At 64.4% G+C, this 22605-nt stretch overlaps 1 protein-coding gene across 1 annotated transcript; it reads right to left on the bottom strand.

Moving 5' to 3' along the window:
- Positions 1-1585: 1585 nt before the first annotated feature.
- FMNL1 (formin like 1) lies at positions 1586-21046 on the bottom strand. The gene is made up of 26 exons (XM_082779301.1): positions 20334-21046; positions 12498-12581; positions 12092-12175; positions 11935-12008; positions 11434-11517; positions 11034-11174; positions 9440-9548; positions 9076-9152; positions 8907-9000; positions 8494-8568; positions 8045-8155; positions 7779-7928; positions 7567-7668; positions 7226-7445; positions 6696-7013; positions 6448-6569; positions 5661-5863; positions 5299-5533; positions 5127-5195; positions 4875-4955; positions 4274-4403; positions 3999-4162; positions 3634-3735; positions 3230-3328; positions 2885-3008; positions 1586-1833 (listed from the first exon to the last, which is right to left on the bottom strand). Exons 1-26 carry the CDS (start codon positions 20502-20504, stop codon positions 1730-1732), a joined length of 3327 nt encoding a protein of 1108 aa, XP_082635427.1. The 5' UTR covers positions 20505-21046; the 3' UTR covers positions 1586-1729.
- Positions 21047-22605: the final 1559 nt, after the last annotated feature.

The following is a 22605-nucleotide window of genomic DNA, read 5'->3' on the forward strand; positions in this document are numbered from 1 at the left end:
CCCTGCTGCCAGTCCTGCAGGCATGGGCAAGTCAGAAATACATCTTCCACTTGCAGCAGTTCAAAAGAGCGGGGCCACCACTCCCAGCAGCAGTTCCTTGTGCAGTTCATGTCTTAGTGTTAGTAAAGCAGCAAGCGGCAGCTGCTGCATCCAGCCCGCGAAGGCAGGAGGTAGCCTGAGCAGCCTCAAACACTGGGACTTGCTCAGCACCGGCCCACACGCAGAGCTCACCCCCACTCACAGACACGGGCTTTATCCATAGAGTTGGTTTATTACCAGTTCTGCTTTGGATTAAACAGGCCCTCAGTATATAAAAATAATGTATACAAATTAGCAGTTAATGTTTTACATTTCTGGCTTAAAGGCATTTATAAGTTACACATTCATTTCCCTTCCCTCCCTTTGAGCTTGGCGCGATACTGAGCCGGTGGCGCTTAGCATCGTAATTACAGCAGGAAGCAGTCGCTGCTCTGGCTTGTAACGAGGACTGACCCTGGTCTAAAAGCTGGGGCAAGCAAGAATGTACACGGCAACCACGAGTCCTCGCAGCAGGGCAAGCAGGGGGCGTTGGTGACAAAGTCAATGCATTAACGGGTTAACTGCAGCAGTGCACGGCTCTGACTGATCAGCAGCAGGGTGGGGAGGAATAAAGGCCAGTGCTTCAGTCACTATTTGTAGGCTGATGCAGCTCTCTGGCTACATCCAAGCCCACCCCTTTTCTGTCCTCCTTTTCCTGCACAAGTTCAGCTGTGACCCTGCACTGTTTGGGGATATCGCGGTGTTTGCTGCAAGGGCTGGAGGCTGCCTAGCACCTGCTGCGGATTGCATCGTGCAACTGCTGGCGAACGGGAGCAGCCTCGTGGTCCCCGCGGGCCGATGGGCACCGGTGTCTGAGAGGCTGCAGCCCCAAGAGCAGAGGTGGGTGCTGGGGAGGCAGGAGGGCAAGGCCAGGTACCACCACGTAGCGATTCGGGGATGGTGAATCCTTGATCCTGCTGATTGTCATAGACCAGCACTGTTCGCCCCAGCCTTAGGCTCCTGGTGAGACCCTGTGGAACCCATGGGTGTCCCAGCCCCTGCTCCCATAGCACAGAGATATTTTTTTTTTAAGGAAGACATAGAAAATGACTGTAAAATAGCACCCCTGCCAGCTCCTGGGGTACATGAAGTGCCCAGGGTGGGATCTTTGCAGCAGGCTCCTTGCTGGAGAGGAGGCAAAGCCTGTGCCCGCCCCACTCTGCAGCAGAGGAGAGCACGGCCTCGAAGGGCTCTGCACCAACGGGAGATGTGGGAGAAGCACCAGGAGCACTGTGGCCCCGGCTGCCAACCCTCTGCCCCTCCTGCAGTGGGAGATCGAAGGCACCAGCAAGCTGAGGAGAGGGGCACACCGGTGTGCAGGGCTGCCCCGGACAGCAGGAGGGCAATGCAGCAGCCCTGGGCAAGGGGCAGGGCAGCCCCTTTCCCTATCAGGATAAGGTGGGGGGCTTCCTGTGCTCCCCCCATCCCTGCCGGCTCAGAGGAGAGGAGCTCAGTGTTATCGCTAAGCAATTGCTGGGGGAGCCCTGCGTCAGACCCATGGGCACGCAGGGCAGGGGCAGCAGGGTGGGCTGGCACACGAAGCAGCTTGAGCAGCGAGGAGTGGGCACCGTCCCCCCACCATGGGTCGGCCCAGGCTGGCGGGCTGACGCCCTGCAGTCCCATCTGCATGCGCAGGACAGGCCTGCCCTGCTCACAGCGAGATGTCCGGCGTCGCCTGCAGGCTCTGCCCCACAGCCCGTTTCTTGGCGCTGCCGCGGCCCTTGTCTGCGCGCCGGTAGGGGTTGTTCCGCAGATCTGAAAGGGGAGAAGGCACCGGCTCAGCAAGCCACCAGCCTGCCCGCCCCAGCAAAGCCTGCACCTGCAGGCAGGACCCTTCCCTCGTCCCCACCACCGCCCAGGGTCAGCCCGTCCATGGGGATGCTTGGGAGGAGCCTGACCAGCAGCACAGAGGCAGGAGGGAGGCAGCTGGGAAAAACTAGCCCGTGGGACCCACTCCCGCAGCAATTCCAGTGCCCAGCCTTGTGCCACGGCGCTGGGGCTGATGCTGGGGCGGCCCCGGGGGTGGCTTTCAGCAGAGAGCTGGGCCCAGCCGATCGGCCATAGAGCCAGAATGGTGCTGGGCAGAGAAATGCAGGAGGAGAGCCGCAGCCCGGCAGCCCCCCTGTGCCCCTCTGCCCACCCAGGCTGTGCCCGTGCCCCCAGCCCGGCTGCCCCCCATTACCTACAGGCAGCCACTACAGGGGACTCTCCTCGTTGAAGCTCGCATCGCAGAAGAGCCGGGACGAGCGCTTGCCCGTCCGGGCCGTGAAAGGAACAGTTTTCAGAGCTGAGCAAAGTGATCCAGACAGACAGCGGAGAGGAGGAGAAGGGAGGAAGAAGCAGAAGAGGAGGAAGAGCTATGAGACAGGGCAGAGAGCGTTCGGCGGCTTTGCTGTGCAGACAGGGAGGTGCTGCAGGTGGCTCTGGGCTCCCCAGCAGGGCTCGGTGGCTCCCTGGCTCCGAGCTGTAACAGCTCTCAGAGCCCCCGCCAGGGAGGCTCTCCCAGCTGCACCCACTTGGCTGCAGCGCTGTCTGTGCCGAAGCCCCATGCGTCGAAACCCCGTGCAGGGGCAGCAGAGCTGGGAGCCCAGCCCTGAATGTCCAACTTCCAGTGACCCAGCAGCTGCCCGGCCCTCACTGTCTCTGGATCTCTCCCAGCACTGTGCTCCCTCCCGGCCATCGCAGGGCTGTGTGACAAGCCATGGCACCCACCCAACGGACCTGCACCCCATGGGGACTCTGTTCTGGCACGGCCTGGCCAGGGACTCTGAGCACCAAGCACCAGGGGAGACACCCTGCCCCTCACCTGAAATAATATCCTCGATGGCACCGTCTTTTCCTTCATAAATGAGCGGCTCCTTCACCATTTGCTTCTTCTTCAGCTCAGCGATCATATCCATCTGCTGCCGCCTGGCTTTCTGCATGGGTGACTGTGGTGGAGACAGAGTGGGGTGAATGGCACATCCCATCTGGAAAAGCTCCTTTGCCCTTTCCCAAATTCAGCCCGGACAGAGGGCACAGTGATACCGAGCCAGGCTGCTGCCTCCTGGCCTCATCCAGGAGAAGCCACAGGGCAGCAGGGTGGGATTTGCTGGGGAAGGGATGCTCAAGAGCCTGCACCAGCACAGGGAAGTGTCCCCACATCGGGTACCTTCGTGTCGAGCTGGTCCTCGCTGCCGTTGGGGCTGGATTCTGCCTCTTTGGCCGCAGCCTCTTGTTTCTTCCACAGTTCGATGTCCTGCTCTGCTTTCTTGGGAGAGGTGCAGGGAAGGCACGCTGAGCTGCGGGGTTCTGCTGTGGTGCTGCAGGAACGCCCCCCCCCCCCGCTTTCTGCTCCTCGGCAATCCCAAGGGGGCTCTGGCAGCCCCTGCCTCACCCCAACCCAGTGCCTGCACCGGCCCCAAAGGGCAGCTCTGTGTGCCAGGGTCTCTCTGTCCCACAGGCCCCCAGCCTTGTGTGTGGCTGTGGCCAGTTACCCCAAAGTGGGGTCAGACTCCCCCCTAAAAACCAAGTCCCCTCCCAGCCCCCAGAAACAGGGCACCCCCGGCCCCCTACCTTGTAGGCTCTGATGAAGCGCATGAACATGGGGAAGAAGGTCGTGGGGGGACTGTTTTTGGGGTTCTCCCCGAAGTACTCCACGGCTGACTCGTATGCCTCCTGCGGGCAGAGACACCCCAATATGGGGGGCTGGGGTCTGGCAGCAGAGCCCAGCCACCCACTGTCCCCCACCCACCCTCTGTCACCTCGGTGCCCCCATCCACATCCCCCATGGCTCTGGCAGTCCTGCTGGAGCCACATCCCACCCAGAGCCTCTCCCATGGGGCACAGGCATCAGACATCAGATATCACCCCAGGGTGACCCTATGCAGCAATGGGGACCCAGTCCTGCCCCACCACCCTGCGCTGCCCTCAGCACCCACCTTGGCAGTTTTGCTGTCAGCCTGCAGCTTCTCCATCACCTCCGAGTTGGCCTTGAGGAACTCCTTGAGCACGGGGCTGTCATCCTGCCGCATGAACTCCTTGCGGGTGAGCTCCATGCCCTGCTGCAGGCTCCGCACGTCCTGCAACACGCTGTCCAGGGACACTGCAGAAACGGTGATCAGTGACCAGTGCCAGGGTCAGGGCAGGCTCTGAGAGTCCCCACGTGGGGGCTGCAGCCTGCTGCGGTCCCCAGCCCAGTGCCCACGGGTGCTACCTGAGCCAGCCTTGTCGAGGAAATGCAGCTCGGTGTGGAAGCCAGTGAGCTCAGGGTACTTCTCCGTGATCACCCGCACCAGGTAATGCAGCAGTGTCTGCTTCCTGTCCGTCGACTTCATCTCCAGCAGCTGGGAGAGAGCAGTGTCAGCCCCATCCCGCATCCCACTGCCCCACCAACCCCTGCTCAAGGCAGCCCTCTGTCCCCGTGACTGGTGCCTGCACCCTTCCATTCCCATGGCTTCCCCCATTGCTGCAGCTGAACTCTCTCTGTCCCCTCAGGTACTCCCAGCATTCACCCACGGCCACAGCTGGTTCCTGCACCCGTCCATCCCTGTGCCTGTTTCCCACGTCCCTCTGTGCCCAGGGCTGCTCCCTGCGTTCCTCCATCTCCATGCTTGGTCCCTGTAACCCTCTGCCCCACGGCCAGCCCCCGTGTCTCTCCATCCCTACAGCTGCTTCCCACGTCCCTCTGTCCCTATACCCGGTCCCTGTAACGCCCTGTCCCCTCGGCTTGTCCCCGTGCAGTGACAGTGCCTGTGTGCACTACGTCCTTCCCTACAGCACAAGGGACCTGCAGGGCAGCCCCGCACCAAACCTACCGCATCGAGACTCTGCAGCCGAAAGCCGTAGGCAGCCCCGCGCTTGCTGCTGTTCATGTAGTTCCCGAAGGCCAGCACGATCTGAGGAGGTGCAAGGGCTCAGGTAGGGCCAGGGGCTGAGCCCAGCAGCGGGGGCACGTCCGCACCCCACGCCCCCACGCAGTCAGGATGCATGGGGCAGGTCAGCACTGCCAACGTGCACCCGGCCCGGCCAGACATCCCCCCATGGGGCCACGGCCTCGCACCCCTCACCTCGAGGATGTTGCGCAGTTTGCTGGAGGACTTGAGGGACATGGAGGCGGCGATGATGGCATTGAGTTGCTGAGGACAGCAGGGGAAGTGTGTGAGCCCCGCCGCAGGAGGCTGCCCACCCAGTGCCGCCCACAGCCGTGCTGTGTCCCCCCACCCGCGCCCCCACACCCACCGGCATGAGCAGCTGGGCCGTGTCGTTGAAGTTGCCCAGGAAGATCATGACGTTCATGCGCTCGGCCAGGCGCGGGATCTTGCTGAACCTGATCATGAACTGGTCCTCGTCCGAGAGCTCCTCCGGAGGCTGCTGCTCCCGCTCGAACTTCCCGATCAGCGTCCGCTCGTACTCGGTGGGCAGGAAGCGCAGCAGCAGCTCCAGGAAATCGAGGCTCAGGGCTTGCTGGTCGTACCTGCAGGAGCAGCAGGTGGTGGGATGCCCCCAGCACAGGCAGACCCTGCAGCGGGTCCCTCAGCCCCCTGCCGCCTCCCTCCCGGTGCCCTGGCTCGTCCTTGTCCCACTGAGGAGGGGACACTCACGTCTCGATGGCTGTGCAGATGTCCTGGATGCTGCGGCCACCCTTGCGGAGGGTGATGGCCAGGTTCTTGGCCCGGTTGGACTCCATGAGGGTGACCTTGCTGGGGGCCTTCTGCGTGGCCTTCACCTTGAGGGCGCTGATGTCCAGGGCAGGGCCCTGGGCCTTGGTCTTGAACTGCTCCTCGAAGTCACTCATGTCCAGCTCCTGCGGGGGGACAGGGCTGAGGGCACGGCTGGGAGCTGCTGCAGGACGGCTGGGATGAGGATGGGGCCGGAGGGTTGGGACAGGACAAGGGGGAGAGGGGCGAGAGGATGAAGATGGAGGGAGGAGGAGAGGACAAGTTGGGGGCTGAGGATGGGGAAGGGGATGAAGACAAGGCAGGGACAGGGCAAGGAGGGGCTAATGAGGGGACAAGGTGCAGGGAGAGGGAGGGAGGGAGGCAGAGAATGAAGATGGGGAAGAAGACACGGCTGGAACAGGAGAGGCTGAGGGTGGAGCAAGGGGACAGGGATGGGGTGAGAGGAGGAGGGCAGGGCTCCACGTCCCACAGACCCCGTATTGTCGCTCTGCACGGCGCTGGCCTCCAGCTCCTCCAGGGCTGCAGCCACGTGAGCCAGCGACACCACAGATGGGTGCAGCGTGGGCAGGGGTGCCAAGCCAGCACGGGTGCAATGCAGGTGGGGGTGCAACGAAGGCTGGGGTAACGTCAGCACCGGTGCGGCGTGGGCGCAGGCACCGGCCCCACCGAGCCCCCTGTACTCACCCCCCAGGTGCCTGCATGGCCTCACCTGCAGCACCTTCTCATCGTTGAGCTCTGTGAAGACAGTGCCGTCGATCTGGCTCGGCTTCAGCGCCACCCAGTTGAAGACGGGCATGCGGAACTTGGTCTGGATCGGCTTCTTCACCTTCACTGCGGGGTGAGAGGCAGGCAGCGTCACCGGCGGGGGCCCAAACCCACCCCAGTATGCCTCTGGCGCTCGAGACACCCCAAGGACGTCCCCGCTGTCCCCGGACCCCATCCCCTGGCCACACTCACCTGAACCACCGGCAGCAGGGGGCCCGGCGGGGGACTCCCCGCCGAGCGGTGGGGGCGGTGGGGGGGGTGGCACAGGGCCCTCCAGCCCCCCGGGGAGCGGTGGGGGAGGTGGGGGCACTGCGGCACCTGGGAGCGGAGGGGCTGGGGGGGGCGCGGCACCCGTGGGCAGGGGGGGCGGGGGGGGCACGGGGGGCTCAGGCTCAGCCCCAGGCAGGGGTGGAGGGGGGGGCGGTGGGGGAGGTGGTGGGGGGGCAGCAGGTTCAGGGGGAGGAGGTGGGGATGGAGCCGGAGCCGGAGCCGGAGCTGGAGCAGGAGCATCTGCAAACGGAAACGAGAAGTGGGTGAGTTGATGCAGCAGCAGGACACGGTGCCACTGCCAGGACCACTCTGCCACCGAGCGACTCCACGTCCCTGGGCACATCCCTGCGCCCCCTGCCTCGGTTTCCCTGGCTGTGCCCAGAGAACATACTGCCACCCCTCCCCGGCGCCAGCTGTCCCCAGCAGGAAGCGGACCCCCGCACCCGTGGTACCTGTGCTGGCGGCGGTGGCCTCTGTGGTAACCACGGGGGCTGCTGCGGTCTCTATGACGACGGGGACAATTTCGATGGCGACGTCTCCATCGGGCCCACGCAGGATCTGCACTAACCCCTTCTCCTCCAGCTCCGCCAGCCGCCGCTCCAGTGCCAGCCGGTAGCACTCCTGGGGCTGTGGGGCTGGCGGGCTGGGTGGCCGCGGCGGGCTGAGCTGCTCCTGCGGCGTGACAAACCCCGGCGTGTCACCAGTGTCCCCCAGCACCCCCTGACCAAGGTTCCCCACGCATCCGCTTCCCCCCCTCAGCCCCGGCAGCATCGCAGCACCCGTGGGTGCTCACCCGCAGCGCCTCCAGCTCCCGCCGCGCCTGGCTCAGCTGCTTCTCCAGCTCCGCTATCTTGGCCATGGAGTCGTTCTCCGCATCCTGCAGCTTCTCCGTCAGCTGTGGGGACGAGGCACCGGCGCTCAGCCGCAGCCGCCGTGGCCCAGCCCTGCCTCCCGCCCCACTCGGGGCTTGCGTCAGCAGCCCCTGCCCACGCGCCCACGTCCCACCTGGCTGACGTGCTCCTGCAGCTCCTCCATGTGCTCCAGCACAGCCGTCTTGGTCTCCGAGTCCTCCAGCATGGCCCCCACGTCAAAAACGTTGTCCAGGTAGGCTTGGATCTGCACCTGCAGCTTGTCGCTCTCGGTGAGCCGCAGGTTCTGCCACGGGACAACCGGCGGCACCGTCACGGGTGGTGGCAGCCACGGTGCCCACCCACCACCGAGATGGGAGCCGCGGCCGCAGCGGGGGCTCGGGGCGGCGCAGGACCACCCACCTCCAGGTACTGGTCAAGCCCCAGGTGGGTGAACTCGTACTGCAGGAAGACACGGAAATTCATGTTCTCCACCGAGTGCACCACGATGTTGATGAACTGCATGCAGGCGACCTGCGGGGACAGGAGCAGGCTCAGCACGGCGGTTCAGCAGCCCTGGGGACGCAAGTCCCTGGGGACAGCACGGAGGTTTCACGGCCCTGTGGACACGGGGATCTGGGAAACAGCCAGCTGCTCAGCAGCCCTTGGGACACAACGCCCTGGGGAGGGACCAGCAGCTTTTGGGGGCACGGCATTTTGGGGATTTGGCAGCCCTTGGGACATAGCCAAGGACAGGTCTGGGGGGACCACGGGAGCTGCCACCAGGGCAGGAGGCTGTGGGTCCCCAGGTGTCTCCAGCCCAGCGTGGGGCAGGGGGCACAGCGGGGGCCCCAGCCTCCCCCACCGCTCACCATGAAGTCGATGTTGCTGTCCTCATTTCGGAAATACTCCATCAGCTTCTCAAAGCGGTTCTTCTCGCCACAGACCTGGGGTGGGAGCAGGGGCTGAGGGCTGGGAGGGGCACGGCCAAGGTGGGCACCCGTGGGGATGGCAGGGCAGGAGGCACCCGCTGCCGATGCCATCCCAGCCCTGCCGGGTGCAGGACATCCCTGCTGAGACGTCCCCGTGCCATCCCAGCCCTGGGGACATGTGCTGGCATGGGGACATCAAGCCCAACAACTGGAGCAACCCCAGATAAGTTATGCGACAGGCATTTTTAGGATCAAGGGTGTCTCAGTGGAGCAGGACTCTGCTGCACAAAGAGAAACTGAGGCACGTGCACAGGGGTCAGCATGGGGACCGTGTGTCCCTCCCAGAGACTCACCTCCTTGAAGTTGTCAAAGGCAGCAAGGATAATGTCATGGCCACCTCGGACCAGGCAGACGGCAGCCAGCAGCTCCAGCACGAGCGCCTTGGTCCTGCGGAGGCACAGGCCATGAGGGGTCGTGGCCGTGGCGCAGCTGAGGGGACAAGTGAGAGGGGACAGCCCCTACCTGGCGTTCTTGTTGTTGAGGCTCAGGGTGATCTCGTTGACACAGGCTGGGTGGTTCATCACCAGGCTGAAGCCAGACTGGGGGAAAAAGGAGCATTAATGGGGTCGCTCATACCCCTGCCCTCCCCAGGGATGCCCAGGGACCTAGTGCTATGGCCCATGCCATGTTCCTGCTGAGCAGGTGGCTGAGCAAGGACATCTGAGAGCAAAGTCTGGGTGTCCCCAAGCCATCAGAGCTGGGGGGCAGCAGATGTGTGCTCCTCACCATACCCCAAAGCCAGACTCTGACCCTGATGGGGGCAGCGCAGGGACTGGAGGCTTTTGGGGGTCTCCCAGGGATCCCGGAGGACGCTGCCTGCTCCCACCTGGTAGTTCATGATGGCACGGAGACACATGATGCAGACGTGGACGTCGTCCTTCTGGCTGACAATGCGGGAATTCCTCAGCGCCTTCCTGCTGTGCGAGGGGTTGAGCCTGCACGGGCAAGAGGGCAGCTGAGCAGGGGGCTCGGGGGCAGCCGCGGGGCGCAGCGCAAGCAGGGGGTGGGCAGCGTGAGGGCGGGGGGGGGACAGGCGGCGGCCTCGGTGGCCCTGGGCTCACCAGCCAGCAGCAGGAAAACCGGGGGACCCAGCAAGCTGCATTCCCATGGGAGAGAGCCCCGATGTCCAGCCTGGTGGTCATCCCCATCTGCAAGCCCAAGGGACGCCAGGCGCAGGGAGTGGCCGCGGTGGGGCTGGGGTGGCGGGGGGGGCGCGTGCCCCTCGCGCATGGGCGGTCTCGGAGGCTCACCGGGGCGAATAGGAGCTGCCAGGTGACCTGGGGCAACTGTCCCCATCGCTGCCCGGGGCGCTGCAGGGGACGCTGGGGTGGACGTGGTGGAGGAGGGTGTGGATGTGCTGGTTCGAGAGGCAGCAGCTGGAGGCGCGTTAGAGCCTGCAGGACAGGAGGGAGAAACGGGGCTCCCGCGCGGCCCGCGGGACGGCCGGGGTGTGGAGCCAGGGGCTGGGGGAACGTGGGCAGGGGGCAAGCAGGGCGGCTGCTGCCGCTTGCAGGGGCTGGTGCTGAGCACCGGGCGGTGCTGAGCCCTCCTAAGCCTGCGACCAGGCTGGGGCTGGGATCCCGCGGGTGCCACATCCGAGCCATCGCTCCTGACCTGTCCCTGGGGCACAGGGGACGCCGGCTCCTCTGGAGGTGCTGGCAGGGAACGAGGGGCCCCGCGGTCCCAAAGGAGCCCCCAGCCACGCTACGGCAGCCGTCTCCCTTCCCAGGGTGGACACAGCCGGGTGTCCCCTCGGACCGCCCTGCCCATCGGGGACGACCACAGGGGCCATCCCCACGCTGGGGCCAGCAGCGAGTCAGCGGGGGCTGCATGGCCCCTCCGGGGCATCTCCACCACGCCAGCACCCCAGCCCCGTCACCTACCGTAAGCACATCCCCCGGCAGCGTGCAAGAGAAGAGGGGGGTTAGAAGAGGGCTGCAGGGTTAGCAAGCGAGAGCCGCCGGCTGCTGGGACCGGCTCAGAGGGCGCAGGCCCGGTCATCTTCAAACCCTCGCTGCTTTTAAACCCTCGCCAGCAGCAGCCCCTATGTCTGATGCAGCAGCAGGGTGGGGATTTGCTCCCAAAAATCTCAAGCAGCTCTGATTTGTGCTCATTTCCCTGATCCTCCCACCCCAGTTTTGGCCAGGGCATCCCACAGCAGAGAGCTGCAGGGACTGCAGAGCTGGGCGGTGGGAACTGCCCCAACCTTGCTCTTTACCCTGGCTTCCAGCACTGCTGAGAGCACACGCGGCTTTGTCTCCCCCTTGGTCCCCAGAACAGCACCGGGGACCCATATCTAGGACCAGGCTTGCATCTCCCTGCCGAGCCCCTCTCTGAGCCGGCACAGCACGGCATGGCACGGCGGGGCCGGGGTGCAGCGAGGCGGAGAGCGGGGAGCGGCGCCGGGGTCCGCGTGTTACCTGACGGTGAGGTGCCGCACTTTGGAGACGCCCTGCGTGGGGGACGAGGAGTTGCTTTTGCTCAGATCCTCCAGCGACCGCTCCAGGGGCTTGCCCTTGTCGGAGCCCGGGCTGCCGTTCTCAGTGCTCTCCATGTCGTACCTGGTGGGGTCGGGGAGAGGTGAGCAAGCAGCACCCCCGATGCCAGCAGGCACGTGGGGACCTCTGCGGTCCCCGGGGCTGGGGACAAATGGGGCGCTGGTTTCCCCCAGACACGGAGCTCTGCAGCTCTGGACCCCCCCAGCTCCCCCAGCCCCTCTGAGCTTGGGGGGAGGCTGATGCCAGCCCAGCGACCGGAGAGCCAGGAAAGGGTCTCAGGGGAAAAGGGGCACCCGGGATGCCAGTGGCAGTGGGGACGTACGCGACGGAGCACTGGGCGAAGGCGAGGTACTCCAGCAGCACGTCCAGCCCCTTGTTCTCCTCGTTGAGAAACTCCTGGACCCAGCTGGGGAGCACAGGGGTTAGTGGGTTCCACAAGCCCTCCTCTTCCTCCCCTCTCCCCCTCCAGCCCAGAGGTCCCCAGTAAGGTGGGGACATACGGGGGACACGGCACCGCTGTGTGGTGCCACCTCTCTGAGGGACGCGGGTGCCACAGTGACCCCAGGCCCTGACACCCAGAGGGGACAGCCCCCGGGCTCTGCTGCCACTGCAGGGGTTCAGGTCCTGCAGCACCCAGGGCACAGCCGGCCGCCGCCTCGGCCCCTCCACCCTCCCATCAAAGCCACCCCAGGGATGAAGCCACCAGCCTCCACCCCCTGCCTCCACACCCCGCTGTCACCCCCACAGCCAGCAGCCACCGGCACACGAGTCTGTCCCAGCAGCAGCCGGATGACACCAAGGACCCCCTGCTCACCCTCCTTACCCGATGTAGTTGGTCCTTAAGGAAATCTCCAGCTCCCGGAGCACCTGTGTCGACTCCTGCACTCGTCGCTTGAACTGCGGGGACAGGGAGAGCCGTTGGCACCGGGCCTGGCCCCGAGGGACAAGGGCGGACCCATGGGGTGCAAGGAAGCCCTCACCTTCCTGCTCACGCCGCCCGTGTCCAAGTAGCTCTTCAGCTTCTGGATGTAGGCAGACGGTGGGTTTTTCACCTGGAAGCGCTCCTACAAGCCACAGAGAGAGGCTGAAGCCACCTGCCTGTGGCATGGGGAAACACCACCCTGCTCTGCACCTTGTCCCTGCTCCGCGCACTGCCTGGGCACACTGCAGCCACCCGTACCCCGTGCTGCAGATGGTCGCACTTCAATGTTTAATCAGGCTAATAAGCTGCTGTCTCGCTAATGGAGATGGATGCCAGCACCCAGATCCGCTGCTTCAGCCACATGTGCTGGGCTGATCTGAGGCCAGCGGCCACCAGCCCTGAGTAGCATTTGGGGACAGGGCCAGCAGTGAGGCCAGCAAGGCGTCACTGCACTTGGACCTCACCTGGTCGCAGACGAGCTCCCATTTCTTCTCGTTGTCATACTGGCTGAGCAGCTGCATCTTGTCGGGGGGCAGGTTCATGGAGTTCTGCGGGGAGACAGGGGTCAGGGGTGTCCCCAAAACCCCTCTGTGGGCTGGGGTACCCCCCATTCACGCGGCACCCGGTGTCCCTGCTCACCAATGGGACCACAGGGACATTGCTTTCCCCAGGAACTGTCACACCACCACCCGGCACCATGGACCCGTCAGCAATGTCCCTGTCTGGAGGTGTCTGGGGTCTCCATGGCAGAGGGCGCTGGGTGTTAGTGGGGGGCAGGGCAGGACGTGGGGTGCTGGAGGGAAAAACGGAGCCACGCACCCATGTCACCAGCACACCGTGCTCCCAGCCTCAGCCAGCCCAGGTGCCATCCCCAGCTGAGCCTTTTGGTCACTGCTCAGCCACCCCACACGGGGACAGGGGCTGGAGACACGGCCGAGTCCCCACGGTGTGATGGTGACGGACGGCTCCAAGCCGTCCCTGTGGGCACGCAACGAGCCCAGATGGTGAAATCAGCGCTTCTTTGGAGACCCGACCTGGGGGCAGGGTGTTGCGTGTCACCCCCTCCTTTCGTGCCAGCATTACACAACCTGGCCGCCACCTCCCCACCCCACATCGGCCTCTCCGCAGCCGCCGCCAGCCCCTGGAGCCGCCTGAGCAGGACGTGACGTGGTTTCCGCTCCCCGAGCAGCACGAGGCAGCCACCGAAACTGCTCCTTGCTGAGGCTGGGGGCTCCGGGGCACCCTGGGCTCAGCTCCTGCCTGCAGGGTGCTGCGGTGCACGGGGTGGGTCCCGGAGGGACACCACGGGTGGACCTGCAGAACCTCAGACAGGCCGCCTGCTGTGCCAGGTGCGTTGCACGCACACCTCAGCCGTTCAGGAAGCTCAGCTTGGGTCATGGATGATTTAATTTCCCAAAAGACCGATTTCTTGGCGATCCAGCCCTAAGGAAAGCAGGAGCTGAGGCTGCTGCTCACACGGAGAGCCTGCAGCCTGGCCACAAGGAGCCATGTGGAGACAGTGCACAGCCCCAGCCCTGCTCCGAGTCACCTTAACCTCCAGTTTTGGCTTCCCCGGCACAGGGATGTGGGGTGCAGGCACCACTGGGCACTGCCCTGGGACACCCACGTCCCTGGGGAAAAGGCATCCTGTGGGGTTTGGGGCGGGATCAGAGCTGAGCAGGGAGGGACGCGGGTAGCCACAGAGGAGCCCGTCAAGAGGAAAGGTGCCAACACGCCGGGCAGGAGCGGAAACCTCAGCACCCACCTCCACCAAGTACCCGCCAGGCTGCTTTTGCAATCAGCCAAAACAGGGCGATACAGGTGGAAAGGAGCCCGCACGGAGGCTGAAGCCATGGTCCCCAAGCTGCCTGGGGCCCCACGCCACCACACCGAGCCGGTATTCGGCTGGCTCTGGCCGGGCTGCCTGGAGCCTGGCTGCTCCCTCCCAGCTGCCCGCAGCAGGCAGCTCGCTCAGCAGCACGCAGGACAAAGGCAATGAGGCTAAAATTAGGCTGCGAGGCCAGAAATAGCCTCGCTGCGAGACTGCATCGGAGTGGCCGGACAGGTCCTGAGGCAGCCGAGGTGGTGGCAGAGCCAGGACACCCAGAGTTGTTGCTGCAATAACACTTCCTGGGCTACTGCACGCAGGATCCGCCACGGGCAACTGGCACAGCCTGGTGCCATCCCCGGTGCCACTTCTGCTGGGGGAAGCCCTGTCCTCGCGGTCCCCATCCCTCCATGGGGATGGATAAAACCCTCCAGAAGGGTCAGACCGATGCCTGGTGGCTCTCCCAGCCCCAAGAGAGCGCCAGGTGGGACCACGCACCCAAGCAGCCTTCACAAAACACACTTTGGCCATCGGTGCCATCTGCAGAAAAGGGACGGTGGCACCTGCTGCACAGCCCAAACCTCTCCCACAGGGACCCCCAGCCCATGGAGCATCAACGAACTTTGTGCTGGGTTATCCCAAAGGCTGTGCACGTCACAGGGACTCAAATTATCACGTGTAGGACCCTGAAAACCCAGGAACAAGCATCACTGGTGGGACAGGGCCTCCCACGGGCCGAGGATGCTGACAGAGTGCGGGGTGCCAGCGATGCCCCCACGGAGGTGGCTGTGCTGTGACAGTTGAGTCCATCTGTCCCTGGTGAGGCTGGCACGACCCCATCCTTGCAGGCAGGGCCGGGCCTGGTGGCAGGATGTGGCATCGTTTGGGTTTGAAACTGGGTGGTGGCTGCCTTCCCCCGCGGGGCACGTGGTGCAGGCGGAGGAAGTGGCCTCCCACCCTGGGCGCCCCGCTGTGGTCCGTGGCGTCAGTCGGGAGCACAAAGAAACCGGTTCTCGCTTCCTGCTGGGGGCCCTGGTGCCACCGGGGATGTGGGGCAGGGTGGCCTCACAGGCGGTAAACAAAGGACTTGGTCCTTCCCCTCCTCCTCAGGGGACTGGGATGGCAGGAACGAGATGGAGAGGAGAAGGGGACTTACCCCAGCAATCACAACCCACCTCCAAGGCCAGCACCCTCATCGCACCCAGGACCTGGCGTCGAGCCCGTCCCTGTCCTGCCGTGCCACGGGCTGCGTCAGGACCAGACCGCACAGCCTGCGAGGGCGGGCGCAGACACCGAGCAGCGTCACGGCCCGCCACGCTCCTGTCAGCCCAAACAGATGGCACCAAGGGTCTCCCACACAGCCCACCGGGACGGGAGGTCCCCAGCGCCTGCGGTGACATCTCAGTGACGCCCTGGGACGGGAGGTGGCTGGCCGGGACCCTGAGCTCAGGCAAAGCCAGCACGGGGAGGGCTTGCTGGAGGTTGTGCCGGGATTTACCCTGCACCTAAAACCAGACGGGGGAAGGTGAGGCAGCACCTACATCATTTCCCGCTACGAAAAGGCCTTTTCTTGTTGCACCAACCGCAACACCGAGGCTGCGCAGAGGGCTCCTGCCTGGCAGAGTTATTTTGAGTGTCAGGCACCCCGAATTTTCATTCCACACACAAGCAGGGGCTGCGCACACCGCGAGTGGCCTCTGAGCAGGCGGAGATGAGCAGGGCCAGTCTCTGCACCCAGCCAGACAGAAAATTAAAAGCATCCGCCACGGAAGCGTTTGCTCTGCAAAACACATGCGGCAGCGCCGTCATCGCTGGTTGGCTGCTCGATGGGCTCAAGTGAAAACCAGACTGAAACGAGACGGCCGTTGCTTAGGGATCGTGGCCGAGCTGCTCAAGCATCTTCTGCGGTTTCTTGGCCTGCGCAGGGCCGGGAGGGAGCCACACGCAGCAGCTGGGAGCGGTGGCACCGGGGTGGGAGAAAGCAGGGAGGAGAGGGGCAGCGTGCGGGGCCGCGGTGCTCCACTGCGCTTGGCAGGGAGCTCCTGTGGAGATTTGGGTGAGTGCACATGGATGCAGGACCACGTAACGGACGAGAAGCTCTGGTCCCAGTGTAAAGCCTCAAATGCCAGCCAGCACGTGGAACAGGGCAGCCCAGCCCGAGCATCCCACGGCCTGGGAGAGGCTGGGGACACCCTGCTGGGAGCTGGGGGAGCCCCGTGGCTGAATCTGTCGTGTGTGGTTCCTCACAGTACACAGGGGGAAGGTGGCAGCCGCTGGCGCGAAGCAGCAGCCCCTGTCTGCCACAAGAAAGGAGCTGGAGCGGACCCAAGGTGGCGGCTTGGAGGCTTTCACCGACCGCTTGGCCGCAGAAAGACTGACGGCACCGGGTGGCTGGGCTGGCAGCCCATGGGACACGCCGGCCCCGGGCTGCACCATCCCTGGTGGCTACGGGGCTCCTGCCTGCGTTCCCGTGCTGTCCCCTTCAGCAAGCGTCACCAGAGCCATCCCCGCTGCGGGGAGCACATCTCTCCTTCCTACCCTCACCTGGCACGGAGGGAGGCCACAGCCTCTCCCCGCGGCTCAGCGCCAGGCACCCAGCAGGACGGGGACCGCCCGGGCTCTCCCCGAGCCCAGCACGCCGCAATCAGGGCTGGGCAACGCTCCCGGGACCGGCTCACCCTGTGAGGGAGTCCCCGGAGCCAGCCGTGGCTGCGTCCCAAACCCACCACGTGCCAGAGGGAAAAGCTGGCAGGGGGAGCGGGCAGGACCCCTCCGGAGGCCGGAGCCCACCCCGGGGGAGGCGAGGAGTTGCTAAGGGACAGGCGCCTGCTAGCGCACGGCTGTGGCCAAGGCCTCCCCACCGCCTGCTGCTCCCGGCTCTATTTTAAGAACAAGCAGAAGCTGCTCTCAGCGCACGGTGGGGAAATGAGACTGAGCAGCCACGCTCGCCTCGCCGCCGAGCGTTTGCCTGTCCTGCGATGGCGGGGTGGGGGGATCCCCACATTGGGGACACCCTCCCAGCTCAGCCAGGACCTGATCCAGCCACATGCAGCAACCTCAGCGCAAGGGCTGCCTGCCTTCCCATCTCCGTGTGGCACAGGCACATGTCCTGCGGGGACACCGGGGACACCAGGGACACCAGCAGAGCTGCAGAGGGTTCCCCGCTCCTCGCAGGAGCCCATCACGGAGCCAGCTGTGCCTCCCCGCATCCCGCCGAGCTGTGCCAGCCCCGTACGCCGTGTGGGGACGGGTCCAGCACAAAGCCGGGCATCGTTCTTCTGTCCTGCCCGTGATTCCCCCAGCTCGCGGTGTGGCCGCAGCCAGGGCTCGCTGGTGACCGGCCTCACCGCCGCGCTCTGGCCAGCAGCACATCTGCAAACATCTGCAGCGGTGCCGGCTGCCAGCTCACCCGGACAACTGCAAACACAAAGCAGCGCCTCGTGGCCACCCGGGGCCCTGCGGCACACAAGGAGCTTTCACCAACGTGAAGTTTTGAGGTCTCCCAGTTTTAATCCCTGTCCCGCAGCCTGCCCCGCTTTCGCAGAGCACTTGCTGCTTTTAAGTGACACCAAGGACCTAAGCAAGGGCTCGGGGGGAATTTTCCACCCGGCTCCTCAAAGGCTCAGAGTTTTTAGGTCTCTGCCCTTTCAGCTGCAGCTGATCACTCTTCCAGGTCCCGAGAGAGGCCAAAGCAAAGCTCTCGCCGCCCCGTGGACCAGCAGAGCGAGGAGTTGCCATGGTTTAGCAGCAAAACCTCACAGCAGGGCCACCACGGTCCTGTCTGCTGAGTGCCACCACCCCAGAGCCCTCCCAGCTGTCTGCGGATGCTTGGGCAGCCCAGCTGCTGCTCACCTCCACCACGCCCTTGGTGCACGGTTTCATTTTGCCATTCCCGAACCTTTTCTTTTCCTCCTTTGTAACAAGAGGTAACCAGGCTGCCCTGAGCAGAAGCACATCCCCAGCCCAGCAGCCAGAGGCCGTCTCCTTCCTCTGCTTCTCCCCACATCCCCAAACTCCAGAGCCGCACCAGCACGTCCCAGGTCACTTGGCACAGGGACAGCCCTGCTGTCCCTCTGCCAAAGCGGCATCTGCCACGGTGCCCTAGCTGGGAATAAGCCAGAATGCCTGGAATAAAACCAGATTCCCCATATCTGAGCACGTAGTGAGGTTTGTTCCTCACCTCCCCACCGGCAGTTTGAACCCCCAGGGCTCTGCTACTGACCCGACAGTCCCTCAGGCTGCCTTTCAGCCTGGATTTTTCCCATTATTTCTACCAGTTTAGGATGTCTGGCCAGGAATTGGTTTGCACTGACATGGCCTCGTGGCACTGGGGTGCAGCAACCCTCCTGTGGTATCACTGTACCAAGACCATGTGCTGGACCCAAACCACGTCCCAGCAATAGAACAGGAAGGTTTCCAGCCCACCAGCTCACACCCCAGTGCTAAACTCATGCCCTTTGCAGGTGAGAAATGAATCCATGAACACTGCGGGTCCCTAGAGATGATTAAAAATACAATTAGGGTGGCTGGAGGCAGAGCAGCCCTCCATCCCCCCGTAGTGGGGATCCTGCTGCTCCCCCCACCAACGCTGCCATGAGTAGGGATGGTGAAAGGAGGGGGAAGGGAGCCCATGAAAGGAGGAAGAGAGATTGGGACATCCAATTTCACAAGACAGCCAGTTCCCGTGTCGCCAAAACCAGCACACTTGTCCCAGTAGCTCCCTGCCAGGGCTTTTCCTTGGGATCAAGGAGGCTGGGGTCACAGGGAGAGTTTGAATCACCACTTGGCCCTTTTTGATCACTTTTCAGTTTAGGATTTAGACCCCTCCGGAGCACACCTAGGCCTCATCTCACCAGTGGAAAGTGACACTTCCTGAGGCCTCGCAATCGCAGCCACAGCACCCCAAAATCCCCAGCTGCCAGCCCCCTTCTGCAACCACGGCATGCGTGCACCCCAGAGCCATTACAGGCACAATCTCAACCTCGTACTGCCATCCGCACCCAAAGCACCACACCAGGAGTCACACAGCCACCCCCGGGGGACAGCAAAGCCCCATCCCGGGGCTCTCGGCAGCACCACGCAGCCCCGGCATTGCAGAGCCCTTTGCAACGACCCCCCTGCAGTCCCAGCGAGCCGAAGCAGATGCTCTCCGCGGCAGAGAAGTCACAGCCTGTGGCTGCAGGCAAAGCAGGCACTTCAGCTGTGCTGCCTGTCCCCAATAATCCTCCCGTAATCGCAACGCGACGGGAAAGCTTGTAAATCATCCTGGGCTGGGGCCGGGCGGGCCGGGGCGGCGGGTCCTGCCTGCTGCGGGGCCGCAGGAGCTGCGGAGCGACTCGGGTCACGGCACCGGCACTGCTCCCGACCTCGTTGTGTAACGGCAGCCGCAGGAGCCGGGAGCCTTTGTCCACAGCTGGAGCCCCTGCCCAGGCTCAGGTTAGCGTGGGCTCTTATTTTGTGCAGGGGATGAGGGGATTAAAGCAGCAAGCATTTCCCTGCTCCCAGTGGGCTCCCAGTCTGCCCTGGAGCTTTTTTGGGGAGCGTGGGGACACAGGACGGCGACCTTCAGAGCGTGCCCCAGCTCCGTGGTGCACAGGGCGGCTGCGGAAAGGGCAGCCGAGCTGCTCTCGCCTCCGCGCTCCGGGGCTGCGGGGGGAAAGGACACGTCGCTGAGCACGGGGGAAGGCACATGTGTGGGGACTGCATCCAGCACAGCTGGACAGTGAAGGTCACGGCCATCCACCACCTCCCAAGGACGGAGAGGAGCTTCCAGCAGCTCAGCACGGTGCTGCCGGTGACCAGCACTCAGCTCACCTCCTGCTCTGCCTACCTGAGCTTTTCCCAGAGCTGCACAGACACCCGTGAAGGGCTGGCGGGGAGCTCGGCCCCACGGCACAGGGAAAGCGAGCAGTTTGCCCAAGGCCACGCAGAGAGGCTAGGGCAGAAGCGCCCCATCCTCACGCCAGGGCTGAGATGCGGAGAGCAGGAGGGAGGGAAGGGAGAGAGGGAGAGATCCCGGAAAGCAGCAGCCGCTGGGACGTGCGGGAGAGGAGCTCCAGGCGGACGGGAGGAGGTGAGCGAGGCAGGTTGACATTTGCAGCACCGGCTCGCTGCAGCGTGTGCGGCTGGCACTGCTCGCTGGCTACACGCCGCCAGCTCCGGGCCTGCCGCCGGCTCCTCAGCCCCATCCCAGGGGGTTTGGAGCTTCCTGGGGGGGGGCCAGGAGCCCGAGCTCAGCCTCACCCAAGCCCTTTGGGACCACTGCCCCCCAGCAGAGCGCAGCCGGGGGCGAGCAGCCCCGAGCTCGGGCATCCCCGGGGCATTCCCCGGGAGCAACGGGAGGAGACGGCCCACGCCGCGGGGCCGGGAGAGGGAGGAAAAAAAAAAATAAAAGAAACGATGCGATTCGATAAAATAAAGCCGGCAAAGCTCGGGCAGGATGGCTGCTTCTCCCGGCAGGGCCAGGACTCACCAGGACGCGGCTGAAGCGCTCCTCCAGCTCGGCGGCGGCGGGCATGGGCTGCCGGGCGGGCGGCGGCGGCCGCGGCGGGGTGGCGGCGGCGGCGGCGGCGGGGCCCGGGGCTCGGCTGTCGCGGTTCTCCCGGCCCGCAGCCCCCTCCATGCCCCCGGCCGCGTTGCCCATGGCGCTGCCGCCGGGGGTACCGGGGGTACCCGCGGTGCCGGGGGTGCCGGAGCGGGCGCGCTGCAGCTGGGCTGGGCAGGAAGCGGAGCTGCAAGAGGGATGGGGCGGGTGGCTCGGTGTCGGGGTGTTTTTCCCCTTCTCTGTCTTTTCGCCGTTTGCAACTTCTCCTGGGCGTTATTGAGCCGCAAACGCCACCCCCCCGCCTCCACCCCCGCCCCGGCGGGCAGGGCTCCGCCGCGCCCCCGGTCCCGGCCGGCCCCGGTGCCCCAGAGGCGGCCCCGGGCTCGGCGCTGCATCCCCGGCACCTGCCGCCCCTCCGCCGGGCTCCAGGGTCCCAAAGCCCACGGCTGCGCGGGGCTGGGTTGCTTTTTTATTTATTTATTTATTTTTAATGGTTTGGTTTGGTTTTCTTCTTCTTCTCAGGAGGGGAGGGAGGCGGGTGGGGCTGCGGAGGTTTGGGGGCCCTCCCCTCTTCCTCTTTTCCCCTCGGCTGCCAAGGGAGGGCGAGCTGAGGCTGAGCAAACTCAGTGCACCCGCCGGACTCTCTCGTCCCCACCCTGAGCATCACCAGCAACAGCGGATGGAGCCCTTGGCAGGGGGACACGGGCACGGCGCCGGGCCGGGGGATGGATGGCAGCAGTGCCTGCGGGTCGGGGACGAGCGTGTGGCACTGCCCAGGGCTCCATGCGGGGTCTGGGGCACCGTGGCTGGACCTGGGAGCTGCCTCCCTGGGAGCTGCCAGCAAGGACAGGGGGTCCTGGAGGGGACATGTGCCAAGCGAGGGTGGCTGCCTGTGGCAGACACCTCTGCTGACAGCGGTACCCATCGCCTTCGGTACAGGATCCCGGCCTCCTCAGAGCAGGAGAGGATGAGGCAGCTGTTCTCGCCCTGTTAGCATGCAGCTCCTGCCTCCTGACGGCCCTGGTGGAGCAAGGACCAATTCATCTCCTGGCTCCTGCTGCACTGGCATCAATAAGCACAGCTCCAAATCACTGCCATTACATGCGCATATTATTCCCCAGTGCCAGATAAGAGAGGTGGAGATAAAGATCTGATGAGGGCCATGCGAGGACAGAGCCAGATCCTGGGACCCCCAGCCTGTGCACGTGTTGCTGAGGTCCAGAAGCCCTGCGCAGCCCTGCTCACCCACCTGGGGCAGATGCTGGCACCACCGTGTCAGTCCGGCTCTCGCAGCACCTCCTGTTCTGCAAGGTGTGCTGCTCCTGGTCACCCGCCGCGGTGTCGGGGTAAGCCACTTGTCACTCCAGAGGCCTCGCGTGCTGGGGGAACGCGCCAGACCTGTTCTGCCAACCTCTGCAGCAAAAACAAGGCAAAGACCATTAACAGGCACCCTCATCACGCGGCCCCAAACCATTCCCACCCTCTGCAAACCTCAGCTCCCACATGGGGATGCACGACGTGTCCAGTGGGACCCTGGCAGGAGGCAGCTGCCACAGATTCCTGATCCGACCTTGGCGTGTTGCTGTGTCCCCCACGCACTGAGTGCCGAGCTCTGTGCCTGGGGAGGCCTGAGAGGAGCCGCGGGCAGCTCATGGGCACAGAAATTGGGGTCACCCACATTATGGTATGTTCTGACTTTCCAGGGCTTGACTTTGCAGTTTAAATACCTTCATTTCATTAAATATTTCATTATTTAATTAAATATTTTGCATTTAATTCCCTAAGTTCCTTTTTTTTTTTTTTTTTTTTTTTTTTTTTTTTTTTGTAAGGGAAAGCGTTAAAGCATTGCAACAAGCATAGCTACAGCCAAACCACCCCCATGAGTCAGACACTGATGGAGCTGTGGGGACGGGGAGAGGGGACCGGCCACCCTAACGCCTGCCCCAGGGCAGGGCTGTCACAGGGGTGTGCCTCACTCTACCTGGTGACAGCTGTCCCCAGCTTGGATGTCATCTACCCCATCTCCCAGCAGTGTGGAGCAAGGTCCAGGAGGGCAGATGTCACCAGGACCATGTTCAGGGACCTTCTGGACCAAGGCTTTGAGGACAGGCTCTACTGAGGGACAGGGGCTCTGTGGGGGCGCTGGGTCTGTCACCACCCAGTCGAGCATCCTGCCTGCATGCCAGGGGAAACCTGGGTG

This window comes from Aythya marila (genome assembly GCF_965140915.1).
Source record: "Aythya marila genome assembly, chromosome: 25".
NCBI classification, from domain to species: Eukaryota; Metazoa; Chordata; class Aves; order Anseriformes; family Anatidae; genus Aythya; species Aythya marila.

What these genes read in the sequence shown, in the direction of transcription:
- FMNL1 (XM_082779301.1), bottom strand. Translation starts at nt 20,504, where the DNA reads ATGGGCAACGCGGCCGGGGGCATGGAGGGGGCTGCGGGCCGGGAGAAC. An exon ending in ACAGCAACATCGACTTCATG is followed by an intron (nt 8,156 to 8,493) that starts GTGAGCGGTGGG and finishes CTGTCCCCGCAG; the next exon opens with GTCGCCTGCATGCAGTTCAT. An exon ending in TGCAGGAGCACGTCAGCCAG is followed by an intron (nt 7,669 to 7,778) that starts GTGGGACGTGGG and finishes TCGTCCCCACAG; the next exon opens with CTGACGGAGAAGCTGCAGGA.